This window comes from Panthera pardus, unplaced genomic scaffold, assembly GCF_024362965.1.
Source record: "Panthera pardus isolate Hobbes unplaced genomic scaffold, ASM2436296v1 HiC_scaffold_6, whole genome shotgun sequence".
NCBI classification, from domain to species: Eukaryota; Metazoa; Chordata; class Mammalia; order Carnivora; family Felidae; genus Panthera; species Panthera pardus.
In genome coordinates, this window is record NW_026526991.1 from 93174002 (window position 1) to 93193916 (window position 19915).

Consider the following 19915-nt stretch of genomic DNA (forward strand, 5'->3'; position numbering starts at 1 on the left):
ATCAAGAGTCGGACACTCAACTGACTGAGCCACCCAGGTGCCCCACTTCTTTCCAGTTTTAAAAGAAAAATGATATGTGGGGTGTCTGGGTGGCTCAGTCGGTTAAGCGTCTGACTTCGGCTCAGGTCATGATCTCACGGTCTGTGGGTTCAAGCCCCGCGTTGGGCTCTGTGCTGACAGCTTGGAGCCTGGAGCCTGCTTCAGATTCTGTGTCTCCCTCTCTTTGCCCCTCCCCTGCTCACGTTCTGCCTCTCTCTCGCTCTCAAAAATAAATAAACATTAACAACAAAAAAAAGAAAAATGATATGTGTGCAACATGGTTCCATTTAACAAATTTGATATGTTGTGTCACTGGGCAACTAATTTTTACATTCTTGAAGGATTAAGAAGACACTTTTCCCCCTTGATCTTCTGTTATCACTTTAAATCCAATCCTATTTCCTCAGACACTTGGTCATCCTTCAAATAATTTTGCCAAATCTTAAACATTTGGCAAATTAATTTTTCCTCATATATAACATGAAAAGAAATATCTACCACTCTACATTTCATAACTTCTGTTTCGTTCTTTCACACATATCCTTTGGGTCCACTTTAAATATACTGCAGACAATAAGGAAGTATATCTAAATAGATGTAGTTTAAACTTTTGTTCCTCCGGTAGATTTCCATAAATTTGTTTTAGGGATAATTTCTAAATCATGTTCAGCTCTACCGTAGTGTCTTGGATACAACTGGAATTTCTTCCCACTGCCATTCTTTTCTAATATAGTAAAGTTGGCATATGCTTAACATTTTCAGTTAATTGCATTTAAGTACAATTAAAAAAAATTTTTTTTTTTTATTTTTAGAGAGAGAGAAGGTGCATGAGCAGGGGAGAGGGACAGAGGGGGAGAGAGGGAGACAGAGAGGGAGATGGAGTGGGGAGAGAGAGAGGGAGACAGAGAAAATCTTAACAGACTCTATGCTCACTGCAGAGCCTGACATCGGGCTCAATCCCACAATCCTGGGATCATGACCCGAGCAGAAATCAAGAGACGCTCAATTGACTGAGCCCCGTAGGCAGCCCAGTTAAATACGGTTTTAACTGAAGTTAGAGGAGAAATACCTACTGCGCACAAAAGCAGCATAAAGGTAGGAGCAATCAATTCTGCCACTTGGAGAAGGCATAGAGGAACAACAATAACAGCTATTGAGTACTGAGCGTGTGACAAGAACTTCCTAATACCATTTTAATTAACCCACACGTCTCCACACTGGAATCTGCAAAGTTCACAGCAACAGTAGCTGAATTTTTACTTATTATTGCTCCTGTGAGTGTTTCTAAAAGTTGCTGGTCATGTCTTGCATATTGTCCAATAAGCCTGCTTGTGCTGGGTGCTGCTACAGGCCCACGGTGCGTGAGGGTTCTGCCCTCTAGCAGGTGCAATTTGCTAGTACACAGAAGTCCCTCTCTGGGTGCTTCCACAGCTCCAGCAGGCCCTGACACAACCATGCAGGATCCTTAAGGTGCCAGAGCAGAGTGCCAATCTTCGACCAAGTGGGGAATAGCATCCCTCCCCTTTCGGTGATGGAGTCTATTCGAGGGCCACTAGGCAATGATATCTGTGACTTAATATTCTACTAAGCGCTTTGCCACACTGTTTCACTTTTTCATTCCAGGCCTTTTTCTCCCCTGAAATAAAACATGCATTCTGGGCCAGACCAGAAACGGATTTGAGTAATATGGCAACTAAGCTCTACATTTCAAAGCTTGGCAGTGTCCCTGGGAAGGAATTCCCTTCAACATGGCTCTTCAACACCAGGTAAGTGGATATTGTTTGGGCAAACCCCATCAATCATCTGGCCTATCTATCCACGTCCAAACTCCAACAAGGGTCGCAGCTTGGGCTTATTTGCTAGAAGAGAAATTAAATTTATTTTAGGAATGAGAAAAACAAAGATCAGCAAATGTGGGTAATCTGCCCAAGTTCAGATGCATAGCACATAACCAAAACAAGATTCAAAATCCAGCTGCAAGTTTTGTGGTTTTTTTGTTTAACAATATCAAGCTACTTCCTGGAACTCAGAGAAGCTCTTCTTTACCTCAGATATACCATTCTGTTCTTGCAATGCTTTTCCTGCCTTTCCAACTACCTGCTAAGGAGGCACCAATAAATGAAACTGGCAGTCTCTGTTCATTAGGAGTTTACACTTCAGGGATTTGAGCACTCTCTTCTTTCCTTCTTCCCCAAGCTATTATTTTAACCTATATAACAATGAGGAAGTAATCCCTCAGCCACCCAAGGGGAGAAAAAACGAGTAATATTTGACTTCTCTATAGAAAAATACAGTTCCTTTTTCAGGATTAAAACATCAGCCCCATTAACCCCTCTTTGGAAGCCTAGATAATGGACCGTGCCTTTTTTTCTTTGGTTGTGTTTGAGGTAAGAGAAGACAAATCAAGCTGTTTGCAGACACAGAGGACTTTATTATAGCTGAGATACACTACTGCTGTCTCCAACACTTACCTCCCTTAGTATACAAACACAGCCCCCAGGACAGAGATGCAAATCCAGGCGTCATGAGGAAATTTAACAGATTTCTAACTACCCCTGGCAGGAATATAACAACCTATTCCAGTCCTTCCTGAGCACAGAGGAATACGGTACAAAATGGGCTTGGGGAGGCAGAAGAGGAAGACATTACTCAAGGATTAAACAGAGTTTCTCTTAGAATGGGGAAGGGGGAAGACTCCATGGAAGGAGAGACAAACTGGTCAGCCTGAAGCATCCCAGGCACGGGTGCTAGATTTGGATATGCAGCCCTAGTCTACAATAGTGATTCAGGTTATCAGTAGGGTCACCCTACCATGTGATCTAGATGAGATTATTTTGAATCTCATACTTGTCGAAAGTCCAAAATTCCTCCCGAATATTTCATGAAATCCTGAAGTCTTGAGCTGTGATCATCTTTGACTTCAGACTCCTGCACCTGCAGATCATCTAACCATCCTGTTTCTGTTCTTACCCCATCACTCTGGCCGCAGAGCCAAGCACCTTTCCGTAATTCCCACAAACTGGGCAAGCTGTCTATGGCACAGACTTGACTGAAGGTTCGGGAAGAGTTTAACCAGTTGCATCGGTTGTATTCTAGTAGAATACAGTTATCACAAAAGCAGACATTTGTTCAGTCATGCAATAGCTCCAGTGCTGAAAACAGCTGAGAGAACCCTCAGTGAATATTGGTTGTATGGATAGAATAAGGCATCCTTTCCTCAAAGAAAATACAAGCAACCTCTATTTTATACACCTTTGTTATTCTTTTTAAGTGTTTATTTGAGAGAGGGAGAGAGAGAGAAAGAGAGAGAGAGACAGAGGGAGAGAGAATGAGTGGGGGAGGGGCAAAGAGAGAGGAAGACAGAGGATCCAAAGCAGGCTCCGCGCTGTCAGTGGAGAGCCCAAAGCAGGGCTCAAACTCACCAACCGTGAGATCATGACCTCAGCTTAACTGACTTGAGCCACCCAGGCTCCCCTGTACATCTTTGTTCTGAAAAGTCTTCAGCCCCATCGCACTAGGCTTTCTCACTAGCCATTTCTTTCTATATTGCTTCCAGCCTCTTGCCATCTTCTGGTTCCTCTTTCCCTCTTTTCTTTCCATGGTTCCTCCTCACTCTCCACCTCCTGGATTGGCCCTGGGAACTTCAAATTTCCCTCATTATATTATGCAAAGCAATTTATATTTCTCTATGCTTAACTCAGAAGGTTTGTATATCCAAAACTATCCGAGTACTCAACAAAACCTCCTAGCCTTTTAGTTACTGGAATCCTCCTGCATTCTGTTATCCCTTGTGAATAGGACCAGGAAGTATTTGCTGTGCAGGAAAAAAAAATTGGAGAAGGCAGGAATCATTAAAAATTATATACTTACACCTTAAATTTTTAATTTTATGTCAAAGCATATTCATTTTCATTTATTCACCACTTGGGTAATGTTAGGCCAAGGAATTTTCTTTGAGCAGAGTCCCCTGCATGGAGCTCTGAATCAGCTTTCTTAAGTAAACCAAACCCCTAGAGTATTTTCTACTATTTTTGGTGTTTGCCGTCTGAAGACAATTGACAAAGTGTCTAAGGGAAGACTATTTTTATATTTTTTATGTTATTCCTCAGTGTTTTATAGCAGTCTTGCCACAGCAATTTTTTTTAGTTTCAGTTTATCTGAGGAGTCCATTTAGTCATCAGTTAAAAGAAAGACTTCACTGTAGCCATTTTTCCTCAATAAATCCAGGTCAGAATTTCTAACTTTGTGCTTAGTAAAAAAAAGACAAAAAAAATTCACGTTTTAGTTCCCTTAGTTGGTAAAATTCTTTTTGAAAAACTCATTTTTCCATCTCCATGAGAGAGAAAACAAGGCAGAGAAAGCCTCAGGCTGCTGTGGGGCACAGAGATGCAGGGCTCCTCCAGGCTCGAAAGGGAGAAGGGGAGCTTATTAGGAAGTGTGCAAGGAGACCCAAAGTATTGCTAGAAATGAAAGAGTGGCCGGCCCATGCAAGCAGCTTGTTCACTCACCCCTTCACATGTGGACTAATTTGCCTTCCTCCTCTGAGAGGTTTTGTTGAGGAGTGTGTCTTTAAATCGGCCATCTCAGGTGTTTTATTATTTGCTTTTGACCCTTGAAACTCTCCCAGCAAACCTGCCTCCCTTTAGTTATGATCTACATGCTATTATTAGTTTTAGGATCCGGGAAGGGCAATTATCTTGGGTCTTCACATTTGGAAGTCCTTTCCTGGTTACATGCCATAATCAGAGGATTCCCAGAACTGCATGTACCTTCTGGCTTCATATCTGAATTAAAAGCACCAGGCAGTTATCTACCTCATCCACACCCCTGGCCTGGCTTAATTTCACGTTTACCATTTCCAGACCAAATTAAATGAAAGCAGAAAGTCTACGCTTTCTGCTACCGCAGGAAGTAGCAGTCGCAACAAATTAACAGTTAGAAAACCACTGTTGAGTCCAAGCTTGGCTACCAAATGTGCAACATATAAAATCGTTACCTGTAGCAAGGGTTAATCACCCTTGTGGTGGCCATGTGCCTCTCTGCAGCCCCGTGTTCCATTCTTCCTGACATCCACTAGGCCTCCAGGGAATACCCACTCCTGACCTCTTTGAGTCACGCACCACCACCTACCCCACCCCACAAAATAATCAAAGCTGACTTCTGTGAAGTCAGAGTATCACCCCTCCAGGAGACACCAAGATTGAACTTGTCCTGTTCCACATCAGCCATCCCACCAACATGAGCCTTTGGTGTTTTATCTTCTCCAGCATTTTTTTCAATCCCCATACTGATATGCCATGATCAACAAATGCCTCAATATCTTCGATGTCTTCATGGGCTCTTCGCTACCATCTCCTGGCTATCCTGGGATTAGGTGGGGTGATATCTTAGGGATGGGGTACACACAGGTGCAAAGTCCTTAGTAATATCTTGTATTTTACGCTATAACGTAGATTAAAACAAATATTCATTTTATTATTCTTTTTCTTATTTTTTTAAGTTTATTTATTTATTTAGATAGACAGAGCAAGTGGGGGAGGGGCAGAGAGAAAGGGAGAGAGAGAATTCCAAGCAGGCTCCACACTGTGAGCGTGTAGCCCAATGCAGGGCTTGATCTCATGAACTATGAGATCACGGCCTGAGCCCAAACTAGCAGTCAGACGCTCAACCAACTGAGCCATCCAGGTGCCCCAATTTTATCATTCTTTTAATTTGTATATATTCATTACAGATATGCCTTTACATGCACTACTTCATAATTTAACTTTAAAAAAAAAAACGACCCCTGTTTCTTTGAGGCAGACACCATCCAGCCATGGTACCCTTCATCCCTCTTTGTCAGCCACTGTCAAGTGCTGAAGTCCTGGTTGTTCTCCCTCATTTATTGTTCCATGAATAGATCCTCCCATAACCCTACCCTCTTCTGGTTACCACTCTTATTTCTTCCCTCTGCCTCTGGTAAGGGAAGCATAACTATTGGTTGTTTTCAATAACTGAGTAGATTTCTAGAACCAGCCTAACCTTTGGGTTCCAGTCTCCTATAAAATGATGAAAATCATGACTACTGAACCATTCAGTTTTTTCTAATCCCTTCTATTGAGGTTTGGTTCGTTGAGTACCCAAAATGCATTTCTTATTTTACCCGGGATGAACAGTGGAACTAGCTAGGCTAACTCAAGGGAACCAGAGTGTTACCCCAGGCAATCCCTGTCCTGTCCAAGGAGGTCTGAAGACATTCTTCTCATAATCACTCACAGGATCTCTCTCAAGCCATGTCTGGAGGAAGTCCATGCTCCCTATAAGCCTGTGCAATAGGGATTAACTCCCAGTGCTAAGGTATCATCAGCTCGACTAGAGGACCACTCCATTTACCTAAAGTTACCTACACTTCAGATTTTATAAAAAAAAAATTTTGGAGGGGGGAAGCTCACCACTACTTTGAATTTGTCAGCAATTCACATATTATATTTGGTGACTTTTAAACTGTAAATAGTGTTACTTCTGGTGAAAAGTTACAGAAGTGCTAGTTAACACTTACTTTTCAAAACTTGAAGTTTTTTTCCCCAGCTTTATTGAGGTATAGTTAACAAATAAGAAGTATATGTATTTAAAGTTTACAACGTGGTGTTTTGATATATCATTGTCAAGTCATCACCACAATCAAGCTAGTTAACATATCCATCACCACACGTAATAATCATTTTCTTTCTTTGTGTGTGGGCGTGTGTGTGTGTGTGTGTGTATGGTGAGAACACTTAAAAGATTTATCTTCTTAGCACACTTCAAGTATACAATACTATATTGTTAACTGTAGTTACATTGCTGTACATGAGATCTTCAAGACTTGTTCATGTTGGATAACTGGGACTTTGTGTTTCCCAACCAAGAGCTCCTCATTTCCCCCTTCCCTTGGTCCCTGGAAAACACCATCCTACTCTCTGCTTCTATGAGTTTGACTATTTTAGATTACACATATAAGTGAGTTCATGTATTTGTCTTTCCGTGTCTGGCTTATTTCACTCAGCATGACATCCTCTAAGTTCATCTGTACTATTGCAAATGGCAGGATTTCCTTCTTTCCTATGTCTGAATAATATTCCATTGTGTGTGTATATATACATACACATTTATACATTTATTTATATATAAATGTATAATGTAATAATATATGTATATGTGTGTATACATACATATATGTGTGTATATATATGTATATATATATGTGTGTGTGTATATATGTGTATACATATATATATATATACACATATATATATACTCACATGTGTGTGTGTGTGTGTGTTATCACATTTTCTTTATCCATTCATGCATCGATGGACATTTAGGTCATTTCCATATCTTAGCTATTATGACTAATGCTGCAAAGAACATGGTAGTGCAACTATCCCTTTGAGATGCTGATTTCATTTCCTTTGGATATATACCCAGAGCTGGGATTGCTGGATCATCAAGTATTTCTACTTTTAATTTTTTGAGGAAGCTCTATACCAATTCTCATGACTGTACCAATTTCCATTCCCATCAACAGTTTACAAGCATTCCCTTTTTCTCCACATTCTTCCCAACACTTGTTACCTTTTGACTTTTTGGTGGTAGCCATTTATAAAGATGTGAAGTGGAATCTCAATGTGATTTTGATTTTCATCTCCCTGATTAGTAATGTTGGGAACCTTATAACTGTTAGCCATTTTTTTAAACAAATTTATTTATTTTGAGAGAGAGAAAGCATGAGTGGGGGAGGGGCAGAGAGAGAGGGAGAGAGTGAATTCCCATCAGGTTCTACACTGTCAGTGCAAAGCCCAAGGTGGGGCTCAAACCCTCAAACCGTGAGATCATGACCTGAGTCAAAGTCAGACACTTAACCGACTGAGCCACCCAGGTGCCCCTGGTTGCCATTTTTATGCCTTTTTTAAAGCACTCTATATTCAGATTGTTTGCCTACACTTTTTAGATGTGATTTAATATTTTTAATCCATTTATCCTGTCATAGAGAAAAACTGCCAACTGTAGACAAGGAGATACGGAGTCAGGGCTGAATAATGAATACAGTAAATTCCCTTCATTGGGCTAGCACTTCTGGGGGAGATTGAGGACCAAGCCTTTGGCCCCCTCTGCTTTGCAGAGTCCACTGAGAGCATCTTGTTTCAGTTTACTCAAAGGCAGCCTTCTGTGGATGAATGGCAGCCTGATCTCTTTCTAATCTGGCTTTTAATTTTATTTTATTATTATATATTTATTGCTATTGAGTTTTAGGAGTTCTTTATGTATTTTGGATAGCAACCTCTTATCACACAATATGGTTTGCAAGCATTTTCTCCCATTCTATAAGTTGCCTCTTCCCTCTCTTGTTTCCTTACCTATGCAAAAGCATTTTAGTTTGATACAATCCCACTTATGTATTTTTGCTTTTGTTGCCTGTGCTTCTGGTGTCACATCCAAACAATCATTATCTAGACCAATTCAAAGATTTTTTTCCCCTATGTTTTCTTCTACTAGGTTTACAATTCAGGTCTTACATTTAAGTCTTTAATCCACTTTGAGTTTATTTTTGGAGATGATGTGAGGTAAGGTTCCAATTTCATTCTTTATGGGTAGGAATCCAGTTTCCCAACACCACTTACTGAAGACACATCCTTTCCCCATTGTATGTTCTTGGCACCCTCGTCAATGATCAATTGATGGCAGTTGCATGAATTTATTTCTCGGTTGTCTATTGGGTTCCGTTGGTCTATAAAGATAGTTTTATGCCAGTACTACACTGTTTTGATGACTATAGCTTTGTAATATATTTTTAATTCAGGAAGTATGATGTCTCCAACTCTGTTCTTTCTCAAGATTGCTTTAGCTATTTACTCTTATGTTGTTTCATATGAATTTTAGGATTGCTTTTCTATTTCTTTAAAGAATGCCATTGAGATTTTGATAGGGATTACATTGAATCTGTAGATAATTTGGGTAGTATGGACATTTTAACAATATTAATTCTTTCAATTCATGAACATGGGATGTCTTTCCATTTATGTGTGTCTCTGTAATTTCCTTCATCAATGTTTTATAATTTCAGTGTACAAATTGTTCACCTCTTTGTTTATGTTTACTCCTAAGTATTTCATTATTTTAGTTGCTATTATGAATGGGGTTGTTTCTTAATTTTCTTTTCAGATAGTTTCTTATTTGTGTATAAAAATGCAACTTATTTTTGTATGTTGATTTTGTGTTCTGCAACTTTACTGAGTTAATTTCTTGGTTCTGATGTTTGGTTTGTTTGTTTATTTTTTTTAGTCTTTAGGGTTTTCTAGAAATATGATCAGGTCATCTACAAACAAAGATCATTTTACTTCCTCCTTTCTGATTTGGATGTTGTGCATTAATAGTGTATATATATTGATCTTTATCCCCTGGTTCCTGACACAGAGCTCCAAAATACTTTGAATTTCCTGGGTGATAAGAGTGGCTTTTGTTCTAATGAAACAATTCTTTGTGGGCTCCTGAACAGCTTCAGGATGGGGGCTGATACCAAACAGACCAAGCAAAACCATGATTAGAAGCTTGGAATTTTTTTCCCAATCCCCATCCTCTGGGAAGGGGAGAGGGACTGGAAATTGAGTTAATGAACTTGCGATGAAACCTCCATAAAAATCCCCAAAGTATAGGGTTAGGAGAGTGTCTGTGTTGGTAAACACATCTACATGTGAATTAGGTGGTGCAACCCAACTCCATGGGGACAGAAGCTCTTGCACTGAGGACACTTTCAGACCTCTCCTATGTATCCCTTCATCTGGCTGTTCATCTGTATCCTTTGTCATATTCTTTATTATATAATAAATCAGTAAATGTAAGTGTTTCCCTGGGTACTGTGAGTCATTCTAGCGAATTATCAAACCGAAGGAAAGGGTTATGAGAACCCCAATTTATAGCTAGTTGGCCAGGATTACAGGTGACAACATGGGACTTATGACTGGTATATGAAGTTGGGGCAGCAGTCTTGTGGGGTTGAGCTTTTAACCTGTGGAATCTGATGCTCTCTCCAGATAGACAGTGCCAGAATTGAATTAAATTATAGGGCACCTATCTGATATTAGAGAATTGCTTGATGTATGGAAAACTCACAGATCTGGTATCAGATGAAGTGAAGTATGGGAGTACTGTGCAAGTAAAGGAGAAATACAAGGGAGTTTTTCCTTTTACAGATGCCTTTTCTTTCCTTTTCTTGCCTAATGGCTCTTTGTAGGACTTCCATTGCTATTCTGAAAAAAAGTGGCAAGAGTGGGCATTCTTGCCTTGTATCTTCAAGGGAAAGCTTTCAGGTTTTCCCTATTGAATATGTTAGCTGTGGGATTTTCATAGATGGCCTTTATTGTGTTGAGGTAGGCTTCCCTTTCCCTGTTTTATTGAGAATTTTAGTCATGAATCGGTGTACTTTGTCAAATGCTTTTCCTACATCTATTGAGATGATCATATTTTTTTTCCTTTCATTTGGTAATGTGGTATATCACATTGATTTGAATATATTGAACTATCCTTGCATCTCAGAGATAAATTCCATTTGATCATGGGGTATGATCCTTTTATGATATTGAACTCAGTTTGCTTATTTTATTGAGGATTTTTCACCTATGTTCATCAGGAATATTGGCCAATAATTTTCTTTTTTGATCTCTTTATCTGGTTTTGATATTAGGATGATGCTAAACTCATAAAATGAGTTTGGAAGTGTTCCCTCATTTTCTGTTTTTTGAAGGAGTTTAAAAAGGATTGGTATTAATTCTTTGAATACTTGGTGTAATTTACCCATGAAGATACCTGGTCCTGGGCTTCTTTGTTGGGGTTTTCAATTGCTGATTCAATCTCTTTATTTGTTATTTCTTTCAGGCTTTTAATTTTTTTCTTCATTCAGTTTTGGAAAGTTGTATGTTTCTATAAATGTATGCAATTCTTCTAGGTTACCCAATTTGTTCATGTATAATTGTGTATAATTGTCCCTTATGATCTTTGTTATTTCTGAGATATCCTTTGTAATGCCCACTCTTTCACTTCTTATTTTATTTATATGGGTCTTTTCTCTTGTTTCCTTAGCTAAGAGGGTTTGTCAATTTTATCTTTTCAAAAAACCAATTATTGGGGCGCCTGGGTGGCTCAGTCGGTTAAGCGGCCGACTTCGGCTCAGGTCATGATCTCGCGGTCCGTGAGTTCGAGCCCCGCGTCGGGCTCTGTGCTCACAGCTCAGAGCCTGGAGCCTGTTTCAGATTCTGTGTCTCCCTCTCTCTGACCCTCCTCCGTTCATGCTCTGTCTCTCTGTCTCAAAAATAAATAAACGTTAAAAAAAAATTTTTTTTAAAAAAAACAATTATTAGTTTTATTGATTTTTTTAACTTCCTATTTGACTTATTTCTCCTCTAATCTTTAATACTTTGTTCTGATTGCAAAATTTGGTTTAGTTTGTTCTTCTCTTCTAGTTTCTTGATGTATAGAATGAGACTGTTGATTTGAGATCTTTTTTAATGTAGATATTCATTGCTACAAATTTCCCCTTTAACAACGCTTCTGCCCCATCCCTAAAGTTTTGGTATAGGTTTCATTTTTGTTTGTTTGTTTCAAAATACTTTTTAAGTTCTTTTATCATTTCCACTTTTACCCAAGAGTTATTTAAAAATGTGTTGTTTCATTTCCACATATTCATTAATTTTCTGTTATTTATTTATTTATTTATTTATGAATGCATGTATGTATGCATTTATTTTGCTGTTATTGATGTCTAGTTTTATTCTGCTGTGGTCAGAAAAAATTCTTGGAATAGTTTTAATCTTCTTAAAATTGTTAAGACTTATTTTGTGATGTAACATGTGATATATCCTGGAAAATGAACCTTGTGCACTTTAGAAGCATATGGATTTTTCTGCTATTTGATGCAAAGTTCTGTATATGTTTGCTAAATCCACTTGTTCTGTAGTATTGCTCAAATCAGCTGCTTTTTAAATTGATTTTTTTTGTCTGGACATTTTATCCATTATTGTAAGTGGAGTGTTGAAGTCCCCAACTGTTTCTGTATTGTTGTCAATTTGGCAGTTGTTGTCAATTTCTTCCTTCAGATGTATTGGTATTTGCTTTATATATGTAAGTGCTCTCATGTTGGTGCATATATATTTATAATTGTTATATTTTCCTGTTGAATTGATCCTTGTATGTTATATGATGTCCTTCTGTGTATATTTTGTTTGATGTAAGCATAGCCCCCTTCTTTCTCTTGGTTACCATTTGCATGGGATATCTTTTCCCATTTCTTCACGTTCAGCCTGTGTCTTTAAATCTAAAGCAAATCTCTTGTACATAGTGTGTTAATAGGTGTTTTGGGTTTTGTTTTGTTTTTTTATCTGTTTAGCCAGCCACTCTATGCTTTTGATTGGTGAGTTTAGTGCATTTACACTTAAAGTAATTACTGATATGAGAGGATTTGCTATTGCCATTTTGTTTTTTGTTTTCTGTTGTTTTGCTCCTGTTCTGTACCTCTCTTCCTCTCTTTTTTTCTTCTTTGCTAGTTGATGCTTTTTTTGGTAGTGATTTGCTTTTATTTTTCCCTCTCTTTCTTGATTTATTTTAATTTTATTTGGATAAAAAACTTTATACTTTTATTCTCCTCTCCCTACATTTTGTGTCCTTATAGTCAGAGTGCTTCTTTTTATATCATGTACTCATTAAAAACAGGTAATTCTGGGGGCGCCTGGGCGGCTCAGTTGGTTAAGCGTCTAACTTCGGCTCAGGTCATGATCTTGCGATTTGTGGGTTTGTCACCCGCGTAGGACTCTGTGCTGACAGCTCAGAGCCTGGAACCTGCTTCAGACTATGCGTCTCCCTCTTTTTCTGTCCCTCCCCTCCCATGCTCTGTCTCTCTCTCTCAAAAATAAGTAAACATTTAAAAAAATTTTTTAAAGCAGGTAATTCTGTCAGCTGAGGTCAGTGTTGGTGAAGACTGTAAGCACCCTTGGCACCAAAACTGCAGGTGTATGTGGCAGCGGCAGGATCTGCCGCAGTCCTTGATGGCAGGGGCTGCTAGCCTCCTCCTGCTCTCCTTCTACCCCACAGGGGAAGTCCTGGCCAACAAGATCCCTCTTGGTCTGGGCTCCAGGCACTGAGGCACTGGAGCAGGGTGGTGCAGTGTCTCCAGTCCAAGAAGGTGCACCAGCGTCTCCTTCTCAAATAAAGCACATCAGCACTACCCGAGGCAACTCTGTCAGCTGGAGTCAGTGTTGGCAAAGACTATAGAGATCCTCAGTGGCAAAAACTGCAGTGGTAAGGGTCCTCTTGCCCTCCTTGCCCCACAGTGGGAGGTCATGGCCAATGGGGATCCCTGTTGGTGTGGCGCAGTGCCAGACCGAGGGATGGAATGACACACATAAAATGCTTGTGTTTTCCTGTGGGGCCATCTTGGTTTTTGTGCTCCACTGGGTCACTGCATCTTCATTGTACTCCAAAGCTCTCCCAGAGCTATTTTCATCAGTGGGCAGTTGTTAATTTGTTGTTTTCCAGGAAGGATGAAAGCTGGGGCCCCTAGCCCTCCATCTTGTTGATGTCACTCACTTTAAGTTTAAAACAGAAATTTTGCCTGAAGTGGTCATCAAGCCAATGATGTAAATAATGACATTATTTGGTTAGTCATACTATATCTCTATTTCCAAATCTCCATTTAGATCCAGGTCCTCTTCCCCCCAAATCCTGGCTATTCCCACACCTACACAGGCTCCTAAAATCAACATGTCCAAAAACAGAAGTCATGATCTTCTTCATTAACCCTGCTGCTCTTCCAGAATTCTAGAGTTTAGTAAACAGCTTTCCCATCTACCCAACTGAGCATCTCAGGGGTCACCCTTGACTTCTCCCACTCTCTAATGCCCCAAATCCAATAAAATGTCAAGTCTCATCTATTTTACCTCTTAGATACCTCTTGAACCCACATATCCACTGCCACTGCCCTCATCTGGGTCTCCTTTACCTCTCATTCGGACCACAGAAATACCCTCCTAATTTGCTACGTGTCCCCACTCTCTCTAAGTCATTCGTTCCATGGCAGCTTAAGTAGTCTTTACAAAATTCATCTGATCATGTTCCTTTCTTGACCATTAGTGTGAAGTTCCAAATCCTGATGGCATATAGGAAACCCCATGGCCTACCCCTGTCTACTCCATTGTCAACCTTTATTGCCACTAGACACCTAGCTCTCTCCACTCCAACCATGCTGTGTCTCTCTCAGTTCCACAAACATTCATGTCACTTCCCACCCCTGGGCCTTTACAAAAGCTGTTCCCCTGCCTCCCACACTCCTTCTCTTCTCTTTCCATTCAGCTAACTTCAGTTCATCCTTCTGGGTAGCTCAAAGACACTTTCTCAGGGAAGCTTCCTCAACTTTCTAGAATAGGTTATATTAATCTGCCATGTGCCACACAGCACTCTGTACTTTTTTCCATGGTTGAGTTTATTCATAATTTTTTTTTATTTTTCAATTTTTTTTATTTTAGAGACAGAGCCCATGAGCCTGGCAGAGGGGCAGAGGGAGAGAGAGAATCCTAAGTGGGCTCCACACTCAATGCAAAGCCCCATGTGAGGCTCAATCCCATGACCCTGGGATCATGACCTGAGCTGAAATCAAGAGTCAGACATCACAATTATTTATTTAATGTGTGTCTTCGTCGCCAGAATGCATGTTCCATGAGGACACTAATATATTCACACCACTTATAGCTGTATACCTAGTGCTTTGCTAATGCCTAACACCCCGTCAAATCTCAACAAATAGTTGCTGACTGGGTGATTGAAACAGTTCTTCTAATTGAGGATTCAGTTCCAGTGTGCAGGTATAACCTAAACACCACATAGTCCACTATATCCTTAAGCCCTTTGACCTTTATTTTTCATTTTACAAATCTTTTTATGTATATACTATACTTCCCTCTTCCCCTTTTTTCTCTTCCCAGTGATGTGTCACAAATTGATGTATTTTTATTGGGTGAGGCCCAGGTAATCTCCCTGTTTATAACTCTGGCCTTTCTGTGAGCAAACACACAAAGTGAACTTTGGTTTATCTCCTACCATAATGTAGCTGCTAATTGCTGGCAGGCAGGCTGTGTTCCATGGGCCACGTGACCAGTGGGGCATGATCAGAAAGGAGCGTGGGGAAGAGTGGACTGAGGGACCCAGCTAGAGGCTGTCTAGCCAGAGTTCCTGCCTCCCTCAAAGTGCAGAGTAAAACAAGCAAGCACAAGGAGTATGGTTCTGAGGTAAGCAAAGTCATGAAGATGACACTGCTGGGCTTAGTTTTGTGGTCACTGCTCCTCCATCCAGGGCTGATGTTCTGGACCTCCCAGATCAGTCAGAACTGCAACAATGGCAGCTATGAGATCAGCGTCCTGATGATGAACAACTCGGCCTTCCCAGAGACCTTGGATACCTTGAAAGAAGCGGTGAATGAGGGAGTGCAAATAGTGAGACAGCGTCTGCTCAATGCCGGTAAGAATATGGTCACAGGATCCACCTCCTCCCTGTTACCCCTCTGGGGTCAAAGGGTCGCTTGCATTCTTTGCCTAATCACCCACTCTCCTCTACGGGCTTGTCAGACAACCCCTTTCTATTGCAAGGCAGTAGGTCCTCAGAGAGAAGGATTTAAGTCCTACTGCGTTATGCTCTGTCATAATTCACCCTGCTCTTGGAATGACCCCAGTCCAGAGAATGCCAGATGTTCCCAGCAGTGAAATGCCCCACACGCAACTGGATTGATGGCTCCGTTTCAGGGAGGCATCATGTTCCTTTCTGTAACTCTTCAGAGGCAATATTTGATCTGGACCTGAGAGTTCACAGGGTTACCGGTCAAGAACATGAATTAAGAGAGTTAAATTCAGACAGATGCTGCATCTATTTCTGGGATTTTTAATCCATCTGTTCACTCTTGACATCTCGGCTGGCTATTACATAAGACATAGTCCAGTAAATTTGCAACCAAATTCAGTGTTACAGTTCTTCATTGTATCTATTAATTATTAAAATAAACTTTATAACATTAGATAAAATATGTAGAATAAAGAGAAAAAATCACCCCTGATCATTTTCAGCCGCCTGGATATCTCCAGTGTCTTTCATATGCTCTCAGGTTCTTGTTTTTAAGAACACGATTAGGATCACTATGGCATACAAACAATTTTCTAGGGGTGCTTGGATGGCTCAGGTGGTTAAGCTTCCAACTCCTGGTTTCAGCTCAGATCATGGTCTCACAGTTCATGCCCACATCAGGCTCCATGCTGGGAGTCTGCTTGAGATTCTGTCTCTCCCTCTCTCTCTTGGCCCCTCCCCCACTCATGCTCTCTAATTAAATAAATAAACTTTAAAAAAAAAAGATAAACCAAAACTAAAAAAATTATTAAAAAAAAAAAAAGAAACAATTTTCTATCCCGATTTTACTTCACATTATTCTGCAAATGACTTTCCTATAACTGCATAATCTATATGTGATGTGAGTGGATATGTAATATTCTTTGGAGTAGATATCCTCCCAAATCATCCAGTTATTCCCTACTGTTTGATTTCCCATTGTTTTTAATTTCTCATGGTTATTTAAAATTACTACAATAAGCATTTTCAAATATACAGTTTTTTCCATTCTTTGAGACTAGATTGCCGAAAGTATAATTACTGAGTCAAGGACTATTTCATACGTCTTAATGTTTACTTATGGTTCTAAAGAGGGTATGTCTTGATTTTCTCCATGTAAAACTCTGTGCTAATAAGCTCTTTTCTAGTGCCCAAGCTGCACCGGTTCATTAGGTTCATGCTCTCCTCCCCATGTGGCCAACACAAGGTATATATATGTTTGGTACCTCTGCCGAAGGCTGCACAACTGTCTATGGATGTTATTTAAGCTTCATACTGTACCTTTCTGTTCCTAGACTGGATGTGTGTGTTCCAAGAAGTTGTCACAAATAAAATTCATATGACCATGAAAAATACAGTAAAATTCTTTGGTAATATAGCAAGAGGTATCATGTATCACATATCTGTGATACCTTTTTGCTGTGCAGTATACATTTCTTCAATCTTGTCCGAGACCAGTTCAGATGTAAATAGCTAGATCTGATCTAGAGCTGTAATGGAACTAGAAGGATTTAATAAAATCCCCTTATTTACCAAGACTGTGGCATCATGGGAAGAAAATTTGATTTGAATTCTGGGGACCTGTATTGGAGTCCTGGCCCCAGACCTTTCTCTTTTTGTGACCCTGGGTGAGCTTTTTCCCTTAGTCTCTCTGAGCTTTGGCTTCCTTGTTTATTGAGTACCCATCATGTCCCAGGTAAGATATATAGCGTCCTTTGTCACCACAGCTCTGTAAGATTGGCATTATTGACACGGTTTCACAGTGGAAGCTTCATAACTTTGCTGAAGTCATACAGGCTGTCTATTTGATACGAAATTCCAACCCCTATCTGTCTGGTTCCAGCTGTCTGGATGCTGTATAATCTTTACCCACCATGAACTAACTTTCTCATTAAAATGAGCCAGTGAAACACGATGGTGAGAAGCAGAGATTTGGAACCAGACAGCTCTTTGTTCATATTCCAGCTTTGTGTCCAACCATTTATCATCAGTGACCTGGAGCAAATTACTTAAGTTTTCTGAGCCTCAATCCCCTTAGCTATAAAATCCCGATAGATAGTAGTTACCTCGTGTGGATATGGTATGAATTAAATGAGGAAATTCATATAAAGTACCCAGTACACAGACTGAAACATAATTAGGAATTCAATAAGTAGCGGTGGTTTTATTGTCATCCCTGTTGTCGTTTTTGTTGAGGATGTTAAAGTTGTGTTATTACTGTGCTGTTGCCACTGTTACCTGAACAAGTTACCAGGATATAAAATAAAGAGTGTAGTATAGTGGTAAGATTTTGATCTCTGGACTCATATAACCTGAATTTGAATTCCTGATCCACCTATCACTAGTTTAATTATAAACACTTTATCAAGTGAGTTATTTATTCTAAGTTCTACTCATCTCATTTATAAAATAGATTCATGGAGCACCTGGGTGGCTCAGTTGGTTGAGCGTCCAGTTCTTGATTTCGGTTCAGGTCATGATCCCAGGGTTGTGGGATCGAGCCCTGCATCTGGCTCTTGGCTGAGTGTGGAGGCTGCTTAAGACTCTCTCTCTCTCTCTCTCTCTCTCTCTCTCTCTCTCTCTCTCTCTCTCCCTCTCCCTGTGTCCTTCTCCCTTGCTTGTGTGCACTCACTCTAAAATAAAAACCATATATATTATATGTATAATACATATACTCATATATAATAGAGTCATGAATGGATGAGTGGTGAGGTGGCTGAATAGATTAAATGAGTGGACAATTTTGAGGGGGATGAAAGAATAAACAGTGATGCCCAGAGTTTTGTATTTAATGATGCATTTTGTTAGATGGATGTTCATGCATGAGAAACTCAAGAAGTACAGGTTGTGATGGAAAGATAGGTTCATGTTCTAAACATACTGAGCATTATTATTTGGGGGAAATTCTAAGACATATACTTAAGGGCTAAACTGAAGAAAATTAAGAGTTCAAATGTTGTGGGTGATGTCCAAATGTAAGAAAACAATATTTTTTCCTAGTACTTAGGAAATGTCTGTGAGTTTTGAAGAATACCTGGGATTTGATAGACAACATGCAAAAAGAGACTCCTTCCACCTTAGGACATCACCTTCTCAAGGATGTATGTTTCATGGCTAAGCACACCCAGTTCATACCCTCCAAATGATCTCATGTGCCAAGGGGGAGGCTTTCCTAGGCTCCAGCACCTATATTCAGATTCCCTTTGGTCCAACTCCTTCCTCAAAGCCCTAGGTAGAAGACAAAGGTTCTGAGATTACTCTGTATGCCTTGGCATTCCATCCATCTTCCCAGCCCTGAGATATCATGCTGGGGTAGAGGTGCAGGCAGGAGAAAGATGAGAAACAGCACTTGGGTTTGGGAATTGTTAAGTTTAAAAGTTGAGCTTCGATATGACGTCACTATGTTGTCTGAAAATTTTTCAGTATTTTCTTGAGAAATCACTTGGGATTTGGGGAGATAAAGAGGAAGAGATCCTCCTCTTCCTCTACCAAATTAAAAAACAAAAGCAAACACAGTTTTCACTTAGCCATAAAATGTTGAGAGGCAGCAGCATACTGTACAGCATGTTCTACGGAAGTGGCTCTCAAACTTTTTGATTTCAAGACCTCTTTATGCTCTTAAAAATAATTGTGAGCTCTGTGGAGTTTTGTTTACATGGTTACATGTATCGACAGTTACTATATTGGAAATTAAGGCTGAGAAATGTTGTAAATAGTTGTTTATTGATTCACTTAAAATAATTAGAAACACTTTATCTGGTAACATAAAATAAAATTTCTTATTAAAGAAAACCTGTATTTCTCAAACCAAAAAAACAAAAATAGTGGGGAAAATGGTATTGATTTATATTTTTGTACATCTTTAATGTCAGCCTTAATAAAAAAAATGGCTGGATTCTCATATCTACTTCTACATTTAATCTGTTGCAATAATACATATTATGTAGCCTCTGGAAAACTCTACTATATGCTCGTAAGAGGAGAGTGGAAAAAACAAAGAAGGTCTTAATACGCTTATGAGAATAGCTTTGGCCTCCTGGCCCTCCTGCAGGTTATCTCTGGAGTCTATGGTCTACACTTTGCAAACTGCTATTTTATAGCATATCAGATTCTGGAATCAGACCGTCCTAGGTTCAGAACCCCAGCTGTGTCCCCCTAAGCAAGTTAGTCTACCTCTCCAGACCTCCATTTTCTGATTTTTAAACTAGGAAGACAAAATATCAAT

The 19915-nt window shown here is 39.7% G+C and overlaps 1 protein-coding gene across 4 annotated transcripts in view; it reads left to right on the top strand.

Moving 5' to 3' along the window:
* Nucleotides 1-1692: 1692 nt before the first annotated feature.
* Nucleotides 1693-19915, top strand: part of GUCY2C (guanylate cyclase 2C) — an 82238-nt gene continuing 64015 nt past the window's right edge. Inside the window, exons 1-3 of one of the 4 annotated variants that reach the window (XM_019452049.2) lie at nucleotides 1695-1805; nucleotides 13138-13344; nucleotides 15391-15555. In XM_019452049.2, the coding sequence (XP_019307594.2) occupies nucleotides 15396-15555 (160 nt within the window). In that variant the 5' untranslated portion in view covers nucleotides 1695-1805; nucleotides 13138-13344; nucleotides 15391-15395. Of the gene's footprint in view, nucleotides 1806-13137; nucleotides 13345-15180; nucleotides 15556-19915 lie in introns of those variants that run through there. The other 3 variants (XM_019452048.2, XM_019452050.2, XM_019452047.2) reach the window with 3 other exon arrangements.